This window comes from Mesocricetus auratus, unplaced genomic scaffold (genome assembly GCF_017639785.1).
Source record: "Mesocricetus auratus isolate SY011 unplaced genomic scaffold, BCM_Maur_2.0 Super-Scaffold_100172, whole genome shotgun sequence".
NCBI classification, from domain to species: Eukaryota; Metazoa; Chordata; class Mammalia; order Rodentia; family Cricetidae; genus Mesocricetus; species Mesocricetus auratus.
The window spans coordinates 309,734-333,798 of NW_024429253.1; the positions used below are offsets into that span (position 1 = coordinate 309,734).

Below are 24,065 nucleotides of genomic sequence, written 5' to 3' on the forward strand. Positions count from 1 at the left end.
GAGTGTGTCGGGACTCGCAGGAACGACTAGTTGAGCGTCGATCGGTGGGCTGTGCGGATTACCTGGCGGCCTCACCCCCAACGGTCGAGCCTGCCAGGCGGTTCGCAGGCGTGGCCCCACATGGGGAGCCACTCGGCGGGACTCGAAGAAACGCTAGTAGGTTTTGGAGTGGCAGATTCGAGAGCCCTCCTGGCGCTCAGGGATCCGACTCGGGGGTTCCGGCGGAGCGAGGGTGGTTCCAGGGCGGCCTCCGGAGAGAAACGAGCCCGGGTGGACAGAGGCTGTGGAGAAAGGGTTCGCGGCACGTGCAACTCTAGCAGGAGAGGAACGCCCCCGGGCGAGGACGGGAAGGTCCATCCAGGGCACTGGGTTACGACGGTACCCAGAACTCCCCAGAGTAGGGGTTAGTTTGCAGCCACAGCGGGAAGGGACAGGAGAGGCCACATCATTCATTAGCAGCCTCCCTCCTAGCAAGTGCGCAGAAGGTGTTTATAGAATGACTTATAGAAACGAGTGAATGTCCAGGTCTGGGTTTCCTGAATTCACCCCTCACTTGTCTTTACGTGGACCCTGTGCTTGAACACAGTAATCCTCCAAAAGATATGTTCAGAAGAGTCCTGACTTGATTAACCCACTGTACCGTAATTCTCCCTGGGTGCATCGCGCAGCTAGGTCGCTTCGGGACCCTTGTGGTCTCTTTTGAACCCCTCTGGGCTGCTGTCCGTTACTTTTAATAGGAGTTCTTCCCCTCTTTTCCAGGGTGTCCTTCCGAGCTTGCTTTTCTGCAAAATGTTGAGATTTTTTAAGCGGCCTCTAGTGGTGACTGCTGACATTAACTTGAACTTGGTGGCTCTGACTGGCCTGGGACTACTGACCAGACTGTGGCAACTCTGCTACCCTCGGGCTGTGGTGTAAGTGGAATTGGGGAGGAGGGTGTATGAACCAAGAGGCATTGTGATTAGTGATCTGAAGCATCGTGCTATACAGTGCCAAGGGGAGAGAAATCCTGGGCTTCTGGACCTCTTGGTGATGTATGTTTTAGCATGTAGTCAGGTTGACAACCAAGAGTAGTCATCACAAACAGTGTGGCTGTGGACGGAACCCCGGGAAAGCAGGAATGTAGTAAGAAAAGCTTGGTCTGATAAGAACAGTAGAAGAAATTCTAGTCCCCGCCTTAACTTTCATTCTAAAATTAAAAGGTAGAGGTTTGGTAGGTTTGAAAGGGAGCTGGTTTTGTTCATAAAGGGAAATGTAGTTACTTTGTCATAGATGTCAAGTAGAATATGGTCCCTCTGCAATAAATTCATTACCCAGCCTCTGTAACCCCCTTATAGTAGACGAGTTTGAAGCAAATCCTAGACATTATATTCCCTTTATGACTAATTCAATATATACTTCTGAAAGTTGAGGGTTTTGTTTTTTGTTTTTGTTTTTTCTTTTCCGAGACAGGGTTTCTCTGTGTAGCTGTCCTGGAACTCTGTCTGTAGACCAGGCTGGCCTCAAAGTCAGAGATTCACCTGCCTCTGCCTCCTGAGTGCTGGAATTAAAGGTGTGCGCCACCATACCCAACAATAATTCATTTTTAAGAGCTAGGGAGTCTGCAGGTGCCTTCAAAGCCAGAAGAGAGTGTCAGAGCCTCTGGGGCTGAAGATAGAGATATTTGAGAACTGCCTGACTTGAGTGCTGGGAACTGAACTTGGGTCCTCTGCAAAAGCAGCGCATGTCTTAACCACTGAGTCCCAGGATTTTTCAAAACAAGTATCACATAACCACGGCAGCATTGTCCTGCCTAAGAACTGATGTCCCCTGGTGTCTCGGTGTCTGGAAATGTGTTAGTGCAGTCCACAGTTGCTGCTCTTCCATTCATGGCTGTGAATATGTGCTGGCGGCTGCTGAGGGGACCCAACCTGAGCATGCTCAGCAGCTTGGCCAGTACATACCGAAATCAAAATCTGTGGGGAGGGTTGGGGAAATGTCTTCATGGGCGAAGTGCTTGTTCTACGGTGTGAGGACCAGAGTCCAGGTCCCAGGCGCCCATCCAGGTGCCATGTGGGCATCGTGCCCCATCTGAATCCCAGCGTACCGCTGCTCAGGCAGGGACTCACCGGAGCAAACTAACAAGCCACACTAGCCACATGGCAAACTGAAGGAGCCTCAATAGATAAAGTGGAGCGTGATCTAGGGAGACATTGGATGTCAACCTTGAACCTCCACATATGCAAGTGCACCCACATAAGAGCCCACACACATAAGTGCTCTCCCACACGTGTGCACACGTAGTGCCTGTAAGTCACATACACAGTCGTGCAGGGGAGGAAAACCAGAAAAGTAATTAGGATCCGGAGGAGACAGGCTTCCCGAATGCTCCCTGTGCTTGCTCTACTTGCCACGGAGTTGCTAAAGGTTAGATGACGGTGTGCTTATGTCCCAGTGCTTGGGGACAGAACACAATTGGAGCCTAGGATCTGACCCTGGCTCTTCACTCACCTGAAGTCAGCTAGAAACAACAAGGTTTTATTCTCCTGCCTGTGTTCACAATTACAACTTTTAGGGGACTAGAGAGACGGTTCATTGGCTTAGAGCACTGACTGCGCTTGCAAAGGACCCCAGTTTAGTTCCCAGCACCAGATGGGGGGTCACAGCCGTCTCTTAACTCCAGTTCTAGAGGATCTGTTGTCTTCTGCCCTCTGGAACACTACACACGTGATGCACAGACATACATGTATAATACCCAAACATATAAAATGGTATTTATTTATTTGGTTTTTTGAGGCAGGGTTCCTCTGTGTAGCCCTTGCTGTCCTACAGTTCACTCTGTAGACCAGACTGACAGAGATCCTCCTGCCTCTGCCTCCCAAGTGCTGGGATTAAAGGCGTGCGCCACTACTGCCTGACTAAAAAGTAAGAATTTTTAAAAGTTTAACAAGCCGGGCGTTGGTGGCGCACGCCTTTAATCCCAGCACTCGGGAGGCAGAGGCAGGCGGATCTCTGTGAGTTCGAGACCAGCCTGGACTACCAAGGGAGTTCCAGGACAGCCTCCAAAGCCACAGAGAAACCCTGTCTCGAAAAAACCAAAAAAAAAAAAAGTTTAAATAACAGTTAGGACTTCTTGTTGGATCTAAGGGGTCTGTTTGTTTTTAGTTTTGATGAAGTCTACTATGGGCAGTACATCTCCTTTTACATGAAGCGCATGTTCTTTCTGGATGACAGTGGACCACCGTTTGGCCACATGCTGCTGGCCTTAGGAGGTAGGTGAGGGAACAGATATTGTCTCTCAGGCCTGAAATATATTAAGCTTATCAAGTAAAATTTCTCAAGGGCAGAAATCCTGTCTTGTTCTCACATTATTTGTTCCATATTCTAAATTTTCTGTTTTAGGTTATTTAGGAGGATTCGATGGTAACTTTTTATGGAACCGAATTGGGGCAGGTAAGAATTTTAACTTTCCTTATTAATCTGTACATGAAATAATGGAGATAAGATGTTGTTCATAAGAACCAACAAATCCAACAATTGCCATTTATTAATATGAACTAGCATACGACTGGTTATTTGGGTTGAGTTCCAGAATAGCTAGGGCTGTTACAGAGAAACCGTGTCTCAAAAAAAGAAAAAGAAAAGAAAAGAAGCTGGGTGTTGGTGGCGCACGCCTTTAATACCAGCAACTTGGGAGGCAGAGGCAGGTGGATCTCCGTGAGTTCGAGGCCAGCCTGATCTACAGAGCGAGTTCTAGGACAGGCTCCAAAGCTACAGAGAAACCCTGTCTTGAAAAACAAAACAAAACAAAAAAAGTGTGCTTTGTGATGGTAATTATTCTATCCCTGTGGTATCTGATAATCCCTAGTTTTTATATGCCTAAGTTTATAAATGGCCACAACATTTTTAGAGCTACTTGGGGTAAATATACTAAATCAGCATTGGTCTCAGAATCCTTACTTGTCATTCCTATGCTTGGTAAGAGCTGATCCCTTTACTGTGCAAAGCTGGTTTCAAAGCAGTTTGGGCACATGGTAGTTTATGTTTCAGTCCTAGCTACCCAGAGTGAAGCAGGACAAACACCTGAACTCGGGTGTTTGAGGCCCTCTATTTTTTTCTGCGATGGGGTTTCATCATGTAGTCTTGGCTTAACTTGGAACTCACTTTGTAGACCAGGCTGGCCTCAAACTCACAGATCCGCCTGCCTCTGCCTCTCAAGTGCTGGGATTATAGGTTTGCCTCAGCATGCTAAGTAGTGAGACGTCTCTAAAAAAATCACCCACCACAAAAAAACCCAAAGCTCATTTTAAAGACTTTACCCCAAAGTTTTATTTCAGAATCTGTGAGCTGCTGTGTTAGCGCACGTGCTCTCAGCTCTGTGTCAGCACACATGCTCTCAGCTCTGTGTCAGCACACGTGCTCTCTGTGTGTCAGCACACGTGCTCTCTGTGTCAGCACACGTGCTCTCTGTGTGTCAGCACACGTGCTCTCTGTGTGTCAGCACACGTGCTCTCTGTGTGTCAGCACACGTGCTCTCTATGTGTCAGCACACATGCTCTCTGTGTGTCAGCACACGTGCTCTCAGCTCTGTGTCAGCACACGTGCTCTCTGTGTGTCAGCACACGTGCTCTCTGTGTGTCAGCACACGTGTTCTCTGTGTGTCAGCACACGTGCTCTCTGTGTGTCAGCACACGTGCTCTCTGTGTGTCAGCACACGTGCTCTCAGCTCTGTGTCAGCACACGTGCTCTCTGTGTGTCAGCACACGTGCTCTCTGTGTGTCAGCACACGTGTTCTCTGTGTGTCAGCACACGTGCTCTCTATGTGTCAGCACACGTGCTCTCTGTGTGTCAGCACACGTGCTCTCAGCTCTGTGTCAGCACACGTGCTCTCATCTGTGTGTCAGCACACGTGCTCTAAGCTCTGTGTCAGCACACGTGCTCTCATCTGTGTGTCAGCACACGTGTTCTCTGTGTGTCAGCACACGTGCTCTCTGTGTGTCAGCACACGTGCTCTCAGCTCTGTGTCAGCACACGTGCTCTCAGCTCTGTGTCAGCACACGTGCTCTCAGCTCTGTGTCAGCACACGTGCTCTCATCTGTGTGTCAGCACACGTGCTCTCTGTGTGTCAGCACACGTGCTCTCAGCTCTGTGTCAGCACACGTGCTCTCAGCTCTGTGTCAGCACACGTGCTCTCAGCTCTGTGTCAGCACACGTGCTCTCAGCTCTGTGTCAGCACACGTGCTCTCATCTGTGTGTCAGCACACGTGCTCTCTGTGTGTCAGCACACGTGCTCTCAGCTCTGTGTCAGCACACGTGCTCTCATCTGTGTGTCAGCACACGTGCTCTCAGCTCTGTGTCAGCACACGTGCTCTCAGCTCTGTGTCAGCACACGTGCTCTCTGTGTGTCAGCACACGTGCTCTCAGCTCTGTGTCAGCACACGTGCTCTCATCTGTGTGTCAGCACACGTGTTCTCTGTGTGTCAGCACACGTGCTCTCTGTGTGTCAGCACACGTGCTCTCTGTGTGTCAGCACACGTGCTCTCTGTGTGTCAGCACACGTGCTCTCAGCTCTGTGTCAGCACACGTGCTCTCATCTGTGTGTCAGCACACGTGCTCTAAGCTCTGTGTCAGCACACGTGCTCTCATCTGTGTGTCAGCACACGTGCTCTCTGTGTGTCAGCACACGTGTTCTCTGTGTGTCAGCACACGTGCTCTCTGTGTGTCAGCACACGTGCTCTCAGCTCTGTGTCAGCACACGTGCTCTCAGCTCTGTCAGCACACGTGCTCTCAGCTCTGTGTCAGCACACGTGCTCTCATCTGTGTGTCAGCACACGTGCTCTCTGTGTGTCAGCACACGTGCTCTCAGCTCTGTGTCAGCACACGTGCTCTCATCTGTGTGTCAGCACACGTGCTCTCAGCTCTGTCAGCACACGTGCTCTCAGCTCTGTGTCAGCACACGTGCTCTCATCTGTGTGTCAGCACACGTGCTCTCTGTGTGTCAGCACACGTGCTCTCAGCTCTGTGTCAGCACACGTGCTCTCATCTGTGTGTCAGCACACGTGCTCTAAGCTCTGTGTCAGCACACGTGCTCTCATCTGTGTGTCAGCACACGTGCTCTCTGTGTGTCAGCACACGTGTTCTCTGTGTGTCAGCACACATGTTCTCTGTGTGTCAGCACACGTGCTCTCAGCTCTGTGTCAGCACACGTGCTCTCATCTGTGTGTCAGCACACGTGCTCTAAGCTCTGTGTCAGCACACGTGCTCTCATCTGTGTGTCAGCACACGTGCTCTCTGTGTGTCAGCACACGTGTTCTCTGTGTGTCAGCACACGTGCTCTCTGTGTGTCAGCACACGTGCTCTCAGCTCTGTGTCAGCACACGTGCTCTCAGCTCTGTCAGCACACGTGCTCTCAGCTCTGTGTCAGCACACGTGCTCTCATCTGTGTGTCAGCACACGTGCTCTCTGTGTGTCAGCACACGTGCTCTCATCTGTGTGTCAGCACACGTGCTCTAAGCTCTGTGTCAGCACACGTGCTCTCATCTGTGTGTCAGCACACGTGCTCTCTGTGTGTCAGCACACGTGTTCTCTGTGTGTCAGCACACGTGCTCTCTGTGTGTCAGCACACGTGCTCTCAGCTCTGTGTCAGCACACGTGCTCTCAGCTCTGTCAGCACACGTGCTCTCAGCTCTGTGTCAGCACACGTGCTCTCATCTGTGTGTCAGCACACGTGCTCTCTGTGTGTCAGCACACGTGCTCTCAGCTCTGTGTCAGCACACGTGCTCTCATCTGTGTGTCAGCACACGTGCTCTCAGCTCTGTCAGCACACGTGCTCTCAGCTCTGTGTCAGCACACGTGCTCTCATCTGTGTGTCAGCACACGTGCTCTCTGTGTGTCAGCACACGTGCTCTCAGCTCTGTGTCAGCACACGTGCTCTCATCTGTGTGTCAGCACACGTGCTCTAAGCTCTGTGTCAGCACACGTGCTCTCATCTGTGTGTCAGCACACGTGCTCTCTGTGTGTCAGCACACGTGTTCTCTGTGTGTCAGCACACATGTTCTCTGTGTGTCAGCACACGTGCTCTCAGCTCTGTGTCAGCACACGTGCTCTCATCTGTGTGTCAGCACACGTGCTCTAAGCTCTGTGTCAGCACACGTGCTCTCATCTGTGTGTCAGCACACGTGCTCTCTGTGTGTCAGCACACGTGTTCTCTGTGTGTCAGCACACGTGCTCTCTGTGTGTCAGCACACGTGCTCTCAGCTCTGTGTCAGCACACGTGCTCTCAGCTCTGTCAGCACACGTGCTCTCAGCTCTGTGTCAGCACACGTGCTCTCATCTGTGTGTCAGCACACGTGCTCTCTGTGTGTCAGCACACGTGCTCTCATCTGTGTGTCAGCACACGTGCTCTAAGCTCTGTGTCAGCACACGTGCTCTCATCTGTGTGTCAGCACACGTGCTCTCTGTGTGTCAGCACACGTGTTCTCTGTGTGTCAGCACACGTGCTCTCTGTGTGTCAGCACACGTGCTCTCAGCTCTGTGTCAGCACACGTGCTCTCAGCTCTGTCAGCACACGTGCTCTCAGCTCTGTGTCAGCACACGTGCTCTCATCTGTGTGTCAGCACACGTGCTCTCTGTGTGTCAGCACACGTGCTCTCAGCTCTGTGTCAGCACACGTGCTCTCATCTGTGTGTCAGCACACGTGCTCTAAGCTCTGTGTCAGCACACGTGCTCTCATCTGTGTGTCAGCACACGTGCTCTCTGTGTGTCAGCACACGTGTTCTCTGTGTGTCAGCACACGTGTTCTCTGTGTGTCAGCACACGTGCTCTCAGCTCTGTGTCAGCACACGTGCTCTCAGCTCTGTGTCAGCACACGTGCTCTCAGCTCTGTGTCAGCACACGTGCTCTCATCTGTGTGTCAGCACACGTGCTCTCTGTGTGTCAGCACACGTGCTCTCAGCTCTGTGTCAGCACACGTGCTCTCTGTGTGTCAGCACACGTGCTCTCAGCTCTGTGTCAGCACACGTGCTCTCAGCTCTGTGTCAGCACACGTGCTCTCTGTGTGTCAGCACACGTGCTCTCAGCTCTGTGTCAGCACACGTGCTCTCATCTGTGTGTCAGCACACGTGTTCTCTGTGTGTCAGCACACGTGCTCTCTGTGTGTCAGCACACGTGTTCTCTGTGTGTCAGCACACGTGCTCTCTGTGTGTCAGCACACGTGCTCTCATCTGTGTGTCAGCACACGTGCTCTCAGCTCTGTGTCAGCACACGTGCTCTCATCTGTGTGTCAGCACACGTGCTCTAAGCTCTGTGTCAGCACACGTGCTCTCATCTGTGTGTCAGCACACGTGCTCTCTGTGTGTCAGCACACGTGTTCTCTGTGTGTCAGCACACGTGCTCTCTGTGTGTCAGCACACGTGCTCTCAGCTCTGTGTCAGCACACGTGCTCTCAGCTCTGTCAGCACACGTGCTCTCAGCTCTGTGTCAGCACACGTGCTCTCATCTGTGTGTCAGCACACGTGCTCTCTGTGTGTCAGCACACGTGCTCTCAGCTCTGTGTCAGCACACGTGCTCTCATCTGTGTGTCAGCACACGTGCTCTAAGCTCTGTGTCAGCACACGTGCTCTCATCTGTGTGTCAGCACACGTGCTCTCTGTGTGTCAGCACACGTGTTCTCTGTGTGTCAGCACACGTGTTCTCTGTGTGTCAGCACACGTGCTCTCAGCTCTGTGTCAGCACACGTGCTCTCAGCTCTGTGTCAGCACACGTGCTCTCAGCTCTGTGTCAGCACACGTGCTCTCATCTGTGTGTCAGCACACGTGCTCTCTGTGTGTCAGCACACGTGCTCTCAGCTCTGTGTCAGCACACGTGCTCTCTGTGTGTCAGCACACGTGCTCTCAGCTCTGTGTCAGCACACGTGCTCTCAGCTCTGTGTCAGCACACGTGCTCTCTGTGTGTCAGCACACGTGCTCTCAGCTCTGTGTCAGCACACGTGCTCTCTGTGTGTCAGCACACGTGTTCTCTGTGTGTCAGCACATGTGCTCTCTGTGTGTCAGCACACGTGCTCTCATCTGTGTGTCAGCACACGTGCTCTCTGTGTGTCAGCACACGTGCTCTCATCTGTTTGTCAGCACACGTGCTCTCATCTGTGTGTCAGCACACGTGCTCTCTGTGTGTCAGCACACGTGCTCCCAGCTCTCTGTGTGTTTCCCTTTCCAGAGTACAGCAGCAATGTACCAGTGTGGTCCTTGCGCCTGCTGCCAGCCCTGGCGGGGGCCCTGTCAGTACCCATGTCCTACCAGATAGTGTTGGAGCTTCACTTTTCCCACTGCACTGCCATGGGAGCTGCCCTGCTCATGCTCATCGGTAAGCCTTGGGTCCTTGCCCGCCTGCCTTTGGCAGAGTACAAGAAAAATTAAACACTTGTTAGTATTTCACCGTGAGGCTTAGAGAAGCCTGGCTTGGTGGTAGTGAGTGTGCTGCCCTAGTGAACACAGCTGCTTATCCAGATGCCAGATTGGCCTCCATGAGACCCACAATTCTGGGCTGCCCTCTTTGATGTAGGATTGATGAACTATGAGGTCAGACTCTTATCAGAAATGGAAATGTGAAGCCAGGCAGTGGTGGTGCACGCCTTTAATCCCAACACTTGGGAGGCAGAGGCAGATGGATCTCTGAGTTTGAGGCCAGCCTGGTCTACAAAGCCAATTCCAGACAGCCAGAGATGTTACACGGAGAAATCTCATCTCAAACAAACTAACAAATAAACAAAAAAGTGGAGATGTGGAAATAATGGCGTATTAGAGGTAGGGGCTGTCAGACAGTGCTCAAGGGCGTATATACACCGGGACATACACAAGCACACAGGTACACACACACACTTACATAGCATTCATCCTCAGTGCAAAACTATGCCATGCTGGTTCTTACTCAGTCTGGAATCCCAGGACCTGGAGACTGAGGTAGAAGAGTCTTGATTTTGAGGTCAGCCTGGCCTATATAACAAGAGTTTGTCTCAAATTTTTTAAAACTTCCTTCTGCATCAAATATGTAAAGATGTTCTCCCCGCTTGGGAACTGGAGAGATAGTTCAGAGGTTAAGAGCACTTTCTGGTCTTGCAGAGGACCTGAATTTGGTTCCTAGCATCCAAATGGTGACTTACAACCATGTGTAACTACAGTTCGAGGTGATCCAGTGTCCTCTTCTGACCTCCATTGACACCAGACACTTACATGGTAGGCATATGTACATGTAGGCAGACCACTCATACACATAAAATAAATACATATTTTTTTTTAAAAAAAAAGATTTTCCCTTGACAAGACAGTAAAATAACTATGTGCCAGTTATATTGTGTTAGAAGTTTTTGGTGATCTGTGAATGACTTCAAATGTACAGCAGGATAGGAAGAAGGTTATATGCAAATACCTGAATTTTGTACAATCTAGGCCTGAGCAGGCATGGACTGGTGTCCTCAGAGGGGTCCTCAGTCCAGTCTCCATGGAGACAGCTCTATATCCGTCTGCATCTGCTGTGTGTATGCTGCTCTGTACTGACAGCTGTTCGTCTCTATACAGAAAACTCCCTGATCACTCAGTCCAGGCTCATGCTGTTGGAGTCCTTACTGATATTCTTTAACCTTTTGGCTGTGCTGTCGTATCTGAAATTCTTCAACTCCCAAAAGCACAGGTATGGGAAGTAAGACAGACCTCTCCAGGCGTCTCCCTCTGCTTAGGAAAGGGGTCCAGGCGTCTCTCTGCTTAGGAAAGGGCTCCAGGCATCCCTCTGCTTAGGAAAGGGCTCCAGGTGTCTCTTGCTTAGGAAAGGGCTCCAGGCGTCTCCCTCTGCTTCTTAGGCAGGGTCCTACACATGAGCAAGTAGTTAAAATTCCTGTAGCTGGTACCAGCCCCTCCACCTCAGTCTCCAGAGTGCTGAGGTTACAGGGGTGTACCTGTACCCAGCTCTGGTGTGACTTCTGGTGTCACCCTTTTATCTTGAGGAGTTGCTTGCAGAATGCCTTTTGGTTACCTAATGCTTTGGGCTGGCTCTTTTTTTTTTTTTTTTGGTTTTTCGAGACAGGGTTTCTCTGTGACTTTGGAGGCTGTCCTGGTGGGCTGGCTCTTAAGCCCATGATTTAATAACTTCATCTTTTTTAACTTTAACCCTCATTAGAATTTTTCTTGATAAAAAGAAATTTTCTTCTGAACCCCAAAGGGAGGTGGAGTTCTTTTTATTGTGGCTGGTGGTCAGGGCTGGTCGACCTCAGGACTGCTAGGAAAAACACCCACTGTCCCTAGCTGTAGGATGAGTCTTGTGAATGCTTCCTTGTTCTTCTGTTTTTGTCCCAGCCCCTTCTCACCGCACTGGTGGCTGTGGCTAATGCTGACCGGGGTCTCCTGTTCCTGCGCCATTGGGTGAGTTAGAACCCCTGACTTGGACGGTATTCTTGTCTGTGGGGCAGTCTGTCTGATAGCCTTATTTCATTTCTGTCTTTTTCAGTATCAAATACATGGGAATTTTTACCTACTTACTCGTGCTCAGCATTGCAGCTGTCCATGCCTGGAACCTGATCGGGGATCAGACCTTGTCAAATGTAGGTGGTCATGTCAGTGCCGTGTGTGGGGTTGGGGTGTAAAGCTGTCCTAGGGCGTGGCTGGCTCAAAGAAGTGGAGCCTGGAGGCTTCAGGAGCAGGTAGGAGGGGCAGCTTACCCATGAGCCTCCACTAGTGTCTGTGTGGAAGGTGGGCCTTCTCAGTAACTTTTCCTAAGCCTGCATGTGGTGTCTGAAAATGGCCTTGCTGCTCCACAGATAGGAGATGTTTCCTCTCGTCCCCTGACAGATCTGCGTGTTTGGTCACGTGATCGCCAGAGCAGTGGCCCTGCTGGTCATCCCGGCTTTCCTGTACCTACTCTTCTTCTATGTCCACCTCATGCTGCTCTATCGCTCTGGGCCCCACGACCAGATCATGTCCAGCGCCTTCCAAGCCAGCTTGGAGGTAAGAAGCAAAGCATGATGCCAGGTCACTTCAGAGCAAAGACAGGCAGAGGCTCAGAGTTTCTACCTGAGCACTGTCAGATCCAGCCTGAGTGGTTCCTGTAGCCCCCAGGAGCAAAGAGGTAGGTGGGTTGCCACAGGTCAGGGCCAGCCAGGGCTCCATACAGACCCTAAAGTGCCAATGAGGCAGCCATGTTGGTATGGTTAAAGGAGTTGTGAAGTGCAGATGATGTGGGAACTAGAGAGGCCGCCTCTCCCAGTCTGACTTGCAGGTAAACACCTCATGAGATAGACTCAAGCCTGCTGTTTGCTATGCTAACTACAGGTGTACACAGGAAGTCTGAAATCAACAGGTTTCCATCTCCAGACCTTTCTTGAATGCTAGCACGACACTCAGGTAGCTTTGGATTATAGAGCATTTCGCATTTTGGGCTTTCAGATTGTGGGTGCCCCCGACACACACACAAATTGGAACACTTCTGGTTCCAACATTTCAGATAAAGGCTACTGGCCTATAAAATGTCCCAGATGTGGTGAGGAGTGTAGCCTTGAACAGGCCTGCTCATGCATCCTGGCTCTGCTGGGGACCCACACTCTGATTCATTTTCTCAGTTCTTCAACACAATTGCTTGACTCTCATAGGATACCTGTAAAAGGACTGTGTGGTGGAAAGGAGCACAAACACATCCACAATTTGTAATTCAGTTATACCTAATTATATGATCGTATTTACCACTACCCCATCTGTTCCCGAGGCTAGTTTAGAATTGTTGGTCTTGGTCTGATAAGATGCTCCACAGTGAGGGCGTCCGCCATGAGCCTGATGCCTCCCTCTATCTTGGGACCCATAGGGCAGAAGGATGGTTTCTTTCTTGAACTCACATGCAACCTCTTCTATTTGTCTTAGGGAGGGCTAGCCCGCATCACCCAGGGCCAGCCTCTTGAGGTGGCCTTTGGTTCCCAGGTCACTCTGAGGAACGTCTTCGGCAAACCCTTGCCTTGCTGGCTTCATTCCCACAAGAACACCTACCCTATGATGTAAGGAAAGTGACTATTTTAATTTGCAATCACATAATGTTTTGTTTTCTCCCAATCTGCTTATATTAAGAACTGTCACTCTAGAGCTGGGTGGTGGTGGCGCACGCCTTTAATCCCAGCACTCGGGAGGCAGAGGCAGGCAGATCTCTGTGAGTTCGAGGCCAGGCTGGACCGACAGCCTCCAAACAATACAGAGAAACCCTGTCTTGTAAAACCAAAAAAAAAAAAAAAAGAACTGTCACTCTATGGTCAGGTTTCGAGGGACAAAGGCAGCAGGGCTCCAGAGCCCAGGCTCATGATTTTTGTGGTGCCCAGTGTGAAACAGTGGGCTTGCTATGGCATGCCATCTGTCTCCTCCAGTGTCCTCTGAGCAGCTCTGCCTGATAGCAATGTTGTTTCTTTCTGTGTCCTCTGGTCCCCGAGACAGACTGTATTTTTGGGTGACACATCATGCTGGGTGGTCTCTGCAGACACCTAGGGAGAGCAGCATAGCCTGTGGGTCTGGGCTGTCGGCTTCAGGTGCATTCTTTGTTGATGTCTCACACAGATATGAGAACGGCCGCGGCAGCTCCCACCAGCAGCAGGTGACCTGTTACCCCTTCAAAGACATCAATAACTGGTGGATCATAAAGGACCCTGGGAGGTGAGGATGGTTGCATCAGAGCTCACCACCCAGCATGAGTCCTGAGTCCTGAGCCTCCTTTTTATGGGGTCTCCCTGGCCAGTGACCGCATTCAGCCTCGGAGCCAGAGTGAAATGCCTATTAATTCATGAGCTATTAGTTTGAGGCCAGGGCCTGGTCTGAATCCTCAGTGACCTGACCTGCCTTAGCATCTCTTAGGAGTTGTAACAGGGCCCAGGGTCACTCCAGTACCCTTCCACATCTGTGGAGCCTCTCTGCACTCAGCCTGTGTCTAGGCCTAAGGAGTCTGCCTATAAATGAGATTTTTTTCCTCTGTACCCATGTTCAGCTTCTGTCCTCACAGTCCACTTGAGCAGCAGAGCCTCTAAGAAGCCTTAGACGAGGTGCTCTCCTGTTTCTGCCTCCTGCATGTCCTTGGCCTCCAGACTCTAGTTTCTGCCTAGAGGCTCTGACCATAGCCTTCAGTGGCAGTTACCATCACCAGGCCCTTTGCCATCTCTGCACTCACCATGCTTGCCAGCGGCATGAAGGCTGGATCCCTGGGAAGGCCTCGTAGGCCAGCCCATCTAAAGGCATACCCTCCTCTCCCATCACTTCTCCCCAGGCTAGCCTGTGTTCATCCTTATATGGCTGCACTTCTGTATGTCTGTTTTTCCAACTCATGCATAAGTGAGGAGTGAGGCTGTTCTGGCCCATCTGTCTGTCTGTCTGGCCGTTTACACAGCACTGATCCAGTTTGGGGGACTTGATAGGTTTTAAGGGTTTGGGTGGCTTTTTTTGTTGGGTTGGTTTTGGTGTGGTTTTTTTCTTTCTTTTTAAGACAGCATCTCCATGTAGCCAAGCCTTGCCTCAAGCTCCCAGTCACCTTGCCTCAGCCTCCCAAGTGCTAGGGTTACAGGTATCTTAATTTTTTTTTTTTTGGAGGTATGAAAAAAGAGTATGTTGTCAACATAAGGGTTTTTTTGTTTTTGTTTTTTGTTTGTTTTGGTTTTTTGGCATCTAGTTTATTCTTCATAGACAAATGTGACATTGGCAAATGGAATCACATTTGGCAATTTGGAAAGTAACCTTTTAAATGAAACATAAGTGCCTTGATTCTATACAAAGTAACCTCACACAAAGTATACATGTGGGGGTGCACATTCCCAGTGTCTGCTGGGAGTCTTCGGAGCCTCAGTATTCCCAGAGAGTTTATGGTAAGAAGGTGCTGGGCTGAGTGCCACCCTGACAGTGTTGTCTTCCTAGACATCAGCTAGTGGTAAACAACCCTCCCAGGCCTGTACGCCATGGAGACATCATACAGCTCGTTCACGGCATGACCACCCGCCTCCTTAACACGTGAGTGTTTGCCATGCTTGTTCTATTAGGACAGGACACCTCCTTTTCCTCCCTTTCCCTGTGTCCGGCATCCTGGCTGCCCCCCTCTGCCTTACTCCACTGAGCCCGCACTCCACCCTTGAGAAGACACAAGGGACTTCATCACTTCTCTGCCCACAGCCCCTCTACTGAACCTCTCAGCTCTTCTGAGCTCTTAGTGGCCCTGACTTGTGTCACCATGGTCATTTGGCCTCCCTGCTAGTCCTGCAGTAAGCAAACACAACACCTCTGGGCTTCCACTCACTTTCCCGCTGGAATGCTCCTAAGGCCACCATACCAGAAATCCTACCTGGGTCCTCCCTCCGTGTAGTTTTTATCAACCAGCACTCACTCTGTCTGGCAGTCCATTACCTATAGCAATGCCGCTGTCAAGAGGGCTACCAAGAATGTCTGCTCACACTGGGCTACTGTGACAGTGACTGGCTACTTCTGGCCACTAAGGCTGAGTCACACAAGAGCCTGCTCTCCCAGCATGAAGCCACTTTGCACTTGATGGCCCAAGGAAAAGCACCGCTTTCTGTTCTGCCAGACCAGTGACACCAGCGCCAGTTCTTAGATCACACTTCAGTCCCTGTGGTAGCCATTCTTTGCTGAGATTTACTTCACCTGTCCAAAAAGTGAATGACATGTGTTGTTTTACATCAACTCTGGACACACACAGTCAGGACACTCCCTCACAGATACGCCAACAGGACAGTCGATCTGGACAGTCCCTCATTTGAGACTCCAGTAGATGACTCCAGGCTGTGTCACATTGATGATTAAAGTCTACTTCAGAGTTCCCTTTCCCTGGATGTGTGGCTTCTATGGGAGTCACCTTTCCAGCCAGCTTCCCCCAGTCTCGGCAGGTCGAGCCAGCTTTGTGCTGCAAGCAGCTTCTTCCCGGATGACACTTAAGGAACATATGCTCTTCCAGGCATGATGTTGCAGCCCCACTGAGTCCGCATTCTCAAGAAGTCTCCTGTTACATTGACTATAACATCTCCATGCCTGCTCAGAACCTCTGGAAGCTGGTGAGTTCCATGTGGAGTGTGGCCAGCCAGTGGGGCACACCTGATTTCTACCTTGGGGCACCCAGAGTGCCCCTTTGGACAATGAATGGGTTCAGATGTAAAATGGGATAGGGAGCTTTTATTCACAAAGCAAGCCTGAGATGTTCCTATGAAGCCGTGACTTCATCAGGTCTAGCGCCCTCTGGTGCCTCAGGGATGGAAAGGGAAAGTTCCAAGTGCCTTGTCGGCCCTCCGATGACCTTAGAGGTCAGCTGGGCCTACTTCCTGGCCTGCTCATTTGTTCTTGTTTCATTCTGTTGTGCCAAGTATCATGACCAGAAGCAGCTTAGGAGAGGGTTAGTCAGCAGCCCATCCCTGAGGGAAGTCAGGGCAGGACCTCGAGCAGGAACTTGAAGAGTCCATGGAGGAATGCTGTTGCTGGCTCACTCCCACATTAATGCTTAGCCCAGGGTCACCTTGCACAGGGAATGATACCACCCACAGTGGACTGGGACTCCTGCATTAAATAGCAGTCCTTCCCAGATATGCCAACAGGAAAGTCTGATCTGGGCAATCCCTCAGTTGGGACCCCCTTCTTAGGTGACTCAAGGCTGTGTCGTGTTGACAATTAAAGCTGATTAGGATACCCTTGTTCCAGCCACTCTTGTGACCCAGGGGAAGATTCTCAGCCAATTCTCAATAGTTAATATGAGTAAGAGGAGCCCAAGCAGTGTTGCAGACCCCCATGGGGGAAGGGTGCCACAGAGCCGTTGCCTGGTGAGGGGCTTGGCCATCAGAGGTCACTTTTACTGAGGCAGTGGTCAGCAGTCACCTTCCCTGCTGGTGACAGTAGTCACTTGTTCCCTAGCAGAGTCAGGTCTCCTGGGAAAGTTGCTGTGCAGCAAGTGTTATGTTACTGGGCCAGTAGACTGAGTACTGAACCACTGCAGGCCTGGGGTCATTTCCAAAGAGGAAAGGTCATAGCGGCCTAGCTTGTGATTGGCTGCAGCAGCCCTGATTACTCAACGTCCCACCCACTTTGGACCTTTGTCAGTTTCCTCAGCAACGCTGTCTGAGGATGACTTTTCTTAGGCACACTTTCCCTGTCTGTGCTGTGCATATTCATGGCCATTCTGTTCTCTGGCCTCTCCTGAGCAGCCCTGCCTGATGACACAGTCCTGTGCCCCTTCCCATGGGAAGTAATGGCGGTGAGCCTCCTTGGCCGCCTCAGGAGTGGCCACCCAGTCTAGGATTTCTTGCCCTTTCTCAGCCTCGTGTGTGTGTGTGTGTGTGTGTGTGTGTGTGTGTGTGTGTGTGTGTGTGTGTGTGGTTTTCTGAGACAGGGTTTCTCTGTGTAGCCTTGGCTGTCCTAGAACTCACTCTGTAGACCAGGCTGGCCTCAAACTCATAGAGATTCGCCTGCTTCCCAAGTGCTGGGATTAAAGGCGTGGGTCACCACTGCCTGGCCCCTCTCAGCCTTTTGAGATCTGTGGTTCCCATCATGAGTCATCACTGAGGCTCTAGCATATCAGGCTGTAACAGGCAAAGTGCTACCAGCCAGGACCCTCCCTGAGCCAGTCCTGACCTCTAGAACCACTTTATTCTGGCCAGATAAAGTCTAAGAGACTCCCCATTTTGGCTAGAGTTTTGAGTTCTCCTGTGACTGACTAGACAGCTTTGGAGTGTTTCCTGCAGCCTCAGACGGGCAGTGCCCTGTCCCTGTGGCTGGATCAAATGCTATACTCTGAAGGCTTGTGGGGTCGTGGAGTGTCCATGGCACCAAGGCCAAGGACTAGCTAGCATCCTATGCTTCCTTTGTTTGAGGACTTACCACCCTAGCCGAGACCCACACTGGTTTCATCGCTGTTTGACTGGTCTTCTCTTAGGCAAAAAGCAGAGAAGGGATGGCGTCTGATCTTTAGTTGACATTTAAAGCAATCTGAAAAGGGATGAATAACTGCCTAGACATATTTAGGTTGACCCTGGTTTGGGGTGCTGGGGATGGGCCTCACAAATGCGAGCAAGTGCTCCACCGCCGGTCCCCAGGCTGACAAGTTCTCCCTCTGCAGGACATTGTGAACAGAGAGTCCAGCCAGGATACCTGGAAGACCATCTTGTCGGAAGTGCGCTTTGTGCATGTGAACACGTCTGCTGTCTTGAAGGTGCAGGGTAGCTCCTGGGAGACCTGTGCTCACATAGGCTAGCCATGTGATGAAAGTCATCCTGTGCTTATAGTTCACGCCGTGGCAGACGGTCCTGGGAAGACTGGAGGCAGGGGTCTGCGGACACACCTGCTGGGGTTAGCAGCTCATGTCATGCTCTTTTCCTTTCTCGGTTCTGCTAGCTTAGCGGGGCTCACCTCCCTGACTGGGGATTTCGGCAGTTGGAGGTGGTTGGGGAGAAGTCCCGAGGCCCCCACGAGAGCATGGCGTGGAATGTGGAGGAGCACCGGTACGGCACAAGTGAGTCACGGAGGGGCCCAGGGCCCAGATTCTGCGTGTCTCTGGGATGCCATGGCACCTCAAGAAATACCAAAACAGCACTGTTGGTGTAGAGGGACCTTAGCCCCTCCGTTCTGTTTGGCTGAGTTCCTTGCACTGATCCATGCTTATATGAGGTGTTTGTGCTGTGGAGGGGGTTGGGGAAATAGCAAATCATGCATCCCAGGGTACGCTAGTCCTGACTCAGCAGGGGAACTTGGGGTGTGGTGGGAACCAAGTGGAATGATGCAGTCTGCTGTGGTGTCCTTGTGGGTTATTGGAAAGACCTGGGGGCAGCCTGGTCCTCAGCCTTGAGCCTCACTGTGTCTTCCTTGGTGTCCACGTCAGGCCAAGAGCAGAAGGAGAGGGAACTGGAGCTGCATTCACCTACGCAGGTTGACATTAGCAAGAACCTCAGCTTCATGGCCAGATTCTCGGAAGTACAGGTGACGAGTGGTTGGAGGGATGCCGCCCTTGCTCAGCGGGAGCGTGTTTCTACCGGGAAGGCACTGAGTGCTGCTCAACTCTGAAGGTCCAAATCCTCGAACCCGGACTTCAGGCTCTGTAGCAGAATGAGTGTCTCTCCCTTCTCAGGCCCCCTGAACCTGCACCCAGTAGTCAGGGACAAGGGGTTTCTGCATCAGTGTGACATTGCAATAATGCCAGGGCGTCTTATGACCTCCCATCAGGTCAAAATGGGCTACAGTCACCTAGCTGAGCCCTAGGTAAATGAGGTAGACTTGGAGAGCCCATGGCATGACTGCTGTCACTTAGTCTGCAGAGCCCAGGTTAGTGTGCAGGGACCCCTGCAGCACTTGCCAGATAAACTCAGTCTGGGCAGTTGATATACAAGGGACAACACTGTTAGGCCACACTGACCTTGTGGCAGCTGGAGGCTGGATCATCCTCTGCAACCTGTGCTCTATTCTGTGGCAGTGGAAGATGCTGACCCTGAAAAATGAGGATTCTGAACACAAGTACAGCTCCACCCCGCTCGAGTGGGTCACCCTGGACACCAACATCGCCTACTGGCTACATCCCAGGACCAGTGTAAGCAAGCATGTGTGAGTCCCAGGCAAGTCCCTGTAGGAGTCCTGGGTTTCTCCAAGGCTAAGGCTCAGAATTGGCTTTTTTTTTGGGGGGGGGGGAATGACACTGGGCAGTCCAAGGCCTGAACCACTCGTTGCCAGGGAGCAAGGCCACCTCTCGTGTGGCCTGTTGAGGGAACCCCCTCATTACTAGCTTTTGTGGGGGCCCACTGCTGCCTACTCCTTCAGTCTTAACGGTTTTCCCTACAGCACCCAAGCTGTTGTGTGTGTGTTGTGTTGTGTAATGTGATATGTTATGGCTCTGGTTATGTTGCCTCCACCACAGCAGAATGGAAGCAGCATGGGGCTGCATGGAGGCAGAGCTGAGCAGAGTAGTCACTCAGTGAGGTAACGCTAAGACCTCCCAGCACACATCCAGTGGGACTGAGGGCATCAGCATAAAGTGAGGGCACACGGAGCAAGTCCCAGGGCTGCCCCACAGCTGTGTGTGTGCAAACTGAGATTCTCTTTCCAGGTACCACCTTCCTGTGGATAACTGTGTTGTTAAAAGAGGAATCCCAAGCCAGGCATGGTGGCACACGTTTGCGACAGGGATCGTATATTTGAGGCCAGATGAACAGGGGCTGTGGATAGATCTCAATGGCAGTGTATGCTCCACATGCACAGAGGTCTGGATTCATGCCCACACACCAAGTTTCCAGTGCTTCTAGTTTTCAGTATTGGCAAACAGGGTTGAGAATGCTAATGCTTGTCTGAAAAGTGGCTAGGGGTGAGTCACCCGGATGAGTTGCAGATGTGCCTGTGAGGTCTTGGACTGCTGGAGTACATTTGGCTTCACTGTGGTCGCTGCCGTCCCCGAGGTGAGGGCAGGCAGTGAGCGGCGCCCTGTGCTTTCAGGCTCAGATCCACTTGCTTGGAAACATCGTGATCTGGGTTTCAGCCAGCCTGGCCACAGTGGCCTACACCCTACTCTTCTTCTGGTACCTGCTCCGCCGGCGAAGGAGTATCTGTGACCTCCCTGAGGGTTAGTGTTTCCTTATGCATAGGTGACAGCCAGCTTTATTAGAACCCAAGGCCCTGGGCAGGTAGGGGCCCTAAAAACACCTGTGGCAGTTAAGATCCACACCACAATTGAGATTTCTTTAGCAGGGAGTGCAGGGGACAGAGCTTAGTTCAGGGTTGCCTGCGTGCACCAGCAGTCAGCAAGAGGGGTGGGGTGGTGCTTGTGAGCAGCTGACAGAAATGCATTTGGAAAGAAAACTCCAGCACTGGCCCACCAGGTCCCTTCTTTCTACTGACTTCTGCTACAGTTCTGGTCGCAGATGCAGCTCCCTGAGTAGCTGAGAGCAGACTTCTCAGATGGGAGCAACCTGCCCTTACACTGGCCACCAGCTAAGGTTGGCAGGGGACCTCGCAGGGCTGGGCCTGGCCTCACCCTGAGTCTGGGGTCTAGGAGAAGAAAAAGTTATCAAGACTCAGGAAGAAGCAGCAGTGTCATTGATCAGTCCAATTAGTCCTGGGGGTAAGGGAATGAGGTACTGAGGACAGTATGTGACTTAGGAATGAGCCTGGGCTCAGTGACAGTGCTGCTCTGAGATATGCCTTCCTCCAGATGCCTGGTCCCACTGGGTGCTGGCTGGAGCCCTGGGTACTGGCGGCTGGGCACTCAACTACCTGCCCTTCTTCCTGATGGAAAGGACGCTGTTCCTCTACCACTACCTGCCAGCACTCACCTTCCAGATCCTGCTGCTGCCAATTGTCCTGCAGCACGTCAGCGACCACCTGTGTAGGTACGGGCACAGTGGGCCTTAGGGCCACAAAATGGGGAGAGGCTTAACCACCGGCCAGCACCGGCTCATGTTCCCGACTTGGTGGGATGTGGCAGACAGAAAGCTTTGGTTTGGTGAGGCATGGTGGCGCACACCTTTAACCCCAGCACTCAGGAGGCAGAGACAGGCAGATCTCTGAGTTCAAGGCCAGCCTGGTCTACAGAGTGAGTTCTAGGACAGCTAAGACTGTTACACAGAGAAACCCTGTCTCAAAAAAAACAAAAAGGAGCAGAGGGCCTCGATGTGGAGGGCATGATGAGGGTCGTGTACAATGTGTCTGGGCAGATTAGGGTTGGCATAGGGCACAGAGAAGCAGGGAGGTCTAAGGAACACACAGATAAAGTACACAGGGGTCAGCAGGTTCCTGGGCAATAGCCAGGCAGGGATCTGTGGGGAGGCAAGCCAGATCCTCTAACCTCACTCTCCCTGCTGCCCACAGGTCCCAGCTGCAGAGGAATGTCTTCAGTGCCCTGGTTGTAGCCTGGTATTCCTCTGCGTGCCATGTGTCCAACATGCTACGTCCACTAACTTATGGGGACACATCACTCTCACCAGGAGAACTCCAGGCCCTTCGCTGGAAAGACAGCTGGGACATTCTGATCAGGAAGTACTAGAGAACAAGACAAGCATGCAAACAGGATCTCAAAACAGTGTTTGTCTCCCACCAGCAGAGGCCTCAGCGGACAGGGACTGGCTGGGTCCAGTAAGGACTCCAGGAGTTAATTGTGGTTTCTCATTTGAAGTGATTTATTCTTCCTCACACAGTGAAGAATATGCCCTGCCACAGCCTCACCCAGGAGGCCTGACTCTGACCCAGCCAGTGTTTGAGCTGCCAGCGTAGGAACCACAAGGCAGGTAGGAGCACCCAGCCAGCGAAGGAGTGGACAAGACTCATGTCATGAGCCTGAGCCTTCCTGCCAGCTGTGGGCCACCAATGAGGTCTTAGCCCTGCCTTTCACAAGGCCTTCAGTCACCCCAAACAACTCGCTGTCTGCAGGCACAGCTGACCTTCATAAAGCCTACTTGGAAATCTGACAGTGCGTTAACGCCAGGACTTCTCACTGATCTGTATTTGAAAACCCCTTCCGGGAGATTTCACCAAGCATCTTCACCTGTCTTCCACAGCCAAGATGTCATCCATACACTTCCTTGCCTTGAATTTGCCTTTCCTAATGTAAATAAAAAGGAACAAATTGATAGGGTTTTTTAGTGTTATTTATTGATTCTTCCTCCAAAGAGGGGTTTCAGTTCAACAAAACCAGTACAGCACTAACAGAAACCAGCCCCTGAGCTCAGCTGCTGTCATGAGAACCAGGTTGTATTTAACAAGAACAAATGAGAAGTGCCTTCGTCATAGCCTATGACAATAGCAAAGGACACTTTTCCAAAAAGGGCCATCCCATAGGAGGGAGGACAAACTTGACAACATAGGATGGACCATTTGTGAAGCCATGAGCTCAGGTTCGGCATGCAGGAGATCAGCTGGCTTTAAGCAGCCATGTTCACGTGACTCCGCTCTACTCTCCAGTGCTCTCCTGGCTACACATAGCCTTCCCTGGCACACTAGCCATGAACTTTACCCAAGTGGCTTATACATGGACAGCCCCTGGGGCTCAAGGCTTCCTGCAGAATTGTGAAAACACTATTTTAGCACAAGAAACCCGGTGGCCGCCTCCCATCTATCCACAATCCAGGCCCCGTGATACCCAGGAGTCCCTCGCTGCTTAGTGTCACGTGGATAGACATTAGGGTTCCTTCCTGCCTCAGGCTCCTTAGATTGGACTATAGCCCCGTGGTAGGTTGTTAAAACTAGGTTCATTGGTCACAAACAGCCTGCCACAAAACAAACAGGATATATAACATTTCTTCAAACTTTACTCCTGCAACATATACACGAACCACATACTGGGAGCACGTCACTGTGGCTCCCTACCAACGCCAAGCCAGCCAGTGCCAGGGCTGTCCTCAGCTGCCCCATAATGTATGTCCTGCATCCCTCTGGAAGCCAGCACCGTGGGCTTTCTATGCAGTTTGGTACACTTCTCAGTGACCCAGAGACCTGCTGACCTCCTCCAATGAAAGGAAGCAGAAGACACGGAATGCCCTGTCAGCATGAATCTGCCCTCCCAAGCAAGGAAGGCCTTGGTCCTAAATGCTGCCAACCTAGATCCCACTGAGAATCCCTGACTGTGCTTTTAAGGGCAAGTGGTTGCCCCCAGGCCCAGACCCTTCATCATGGGTCTATGGGGAACCTACATATGCTGGTCTCAGTGGGGCCTGCTGCTAGACTCCAGGTGTGAGCGCTTGCCAGTGGCCAGCACCCCAGGGTGCTCTCCTGGCTCGGGGAAGGTCCTCTTGTAGTTGCGCCCATTGGGCCCTCCTCTATGCCGCTTGCACAGGTCACCATTGAGAATGTCCTGGATGTGCTGAACAATCAAGTTGATGGCGACTGCAACGAGACACAGGAAATGCCCATCGCATTCACTCCAGAGAGCCTTGCAACCTGTCCTCAGTCCCCTACTCTGCAAAGCACTCTGGCCTACAGGAAAGCCACTGTGCCTCTCTGCCTCCCAGCAGTCCCCAGGACCTGCCTGCCCGCCCGCCCGATGTCTCCGCAGACAGAAGGCTCACAACTGGACAAGCACAGCACAGCTCCCTGGCCGCTGTTGTTAATGTTGACTGAGCCTGATAA

The 24,065-nt window shown here is 51.6% G+C and overlaps 2 protein-coding genes across 7 annotated transcripts in view; one reads left to right on the top strand and one right to left on the bottom strand.

Moving 5' to 3' along the window:
• Positions 1–22,570, top strand: Pomt1 (protein O-mannosyltransferase 1). Of its 4 annotated transcripts, none has more exons than XM_040736913.1 (20): positions 1–156; positions 760–911; positions 3,142–3,248; positions 3,379–3,429; positions 9,190–9,336; positions 10,548–10,659; positions 11,319–11,384; positions 11,470–11,563; positions 11,811–11,966; positions 12,873–13,003; positions 13,551–13,646; positions 14,892–14,984; positions 15,940–16,036; positions 18,085–18,177; positions 18,360–18,477; positions 18,844–18,941; positions 19,432–19,545; positions 20,442–20,568; positions 21,157–21,334; positions 21,813–22,570. In XM_040736913.1, exons 1-20 carry the CDS (start codon positions 121–123, stop codon positions 21,985–21,987), a joined length of 2,241 nt encoding a protein of 746 aa, XP_040592847.1. In that variant the 5' UTR covers positions 1–120; the 3' UTR covers positions 21,988–22,570. The 4 variants fall into 4 exon arrangements, with proteins under 4 accessions (XP_040592847.1, XP_040592849.1, XP_021079539.2 ...); XM_040736914.1 differs by lacking the exon at positions 1–156 and adding an exon at positions 189–403; XM_040736915.1 differs by lacking the exon at positions 18,085–18,177.
• Uck1 (uridine-cytidine kinase 1) overlaps positions 22,416–24,065 on the bottom strand; it is a 6,121-nt gene continuing 4,471 nt past the window's right edge. For 2 of the 3 annotated variants that reach the window (XM_040736917.1, XM_005087675.4), the window contains exon 7: positions 22,571–23,822. In XM_040736917.1, coding sequence (XP_040592851.1) covers positions 23,641–23,822 — 182 coding nt within the window. In that variant the 3' untranslated portion in view covers positions 22,571–23,640. Of the gene's footprint in view, positions 22,543–22,570; positions 23,823–24,065 lie in introns of those variants that run through there. The other variant, XM_040736916.1, reaches the window with a different exon arrangement.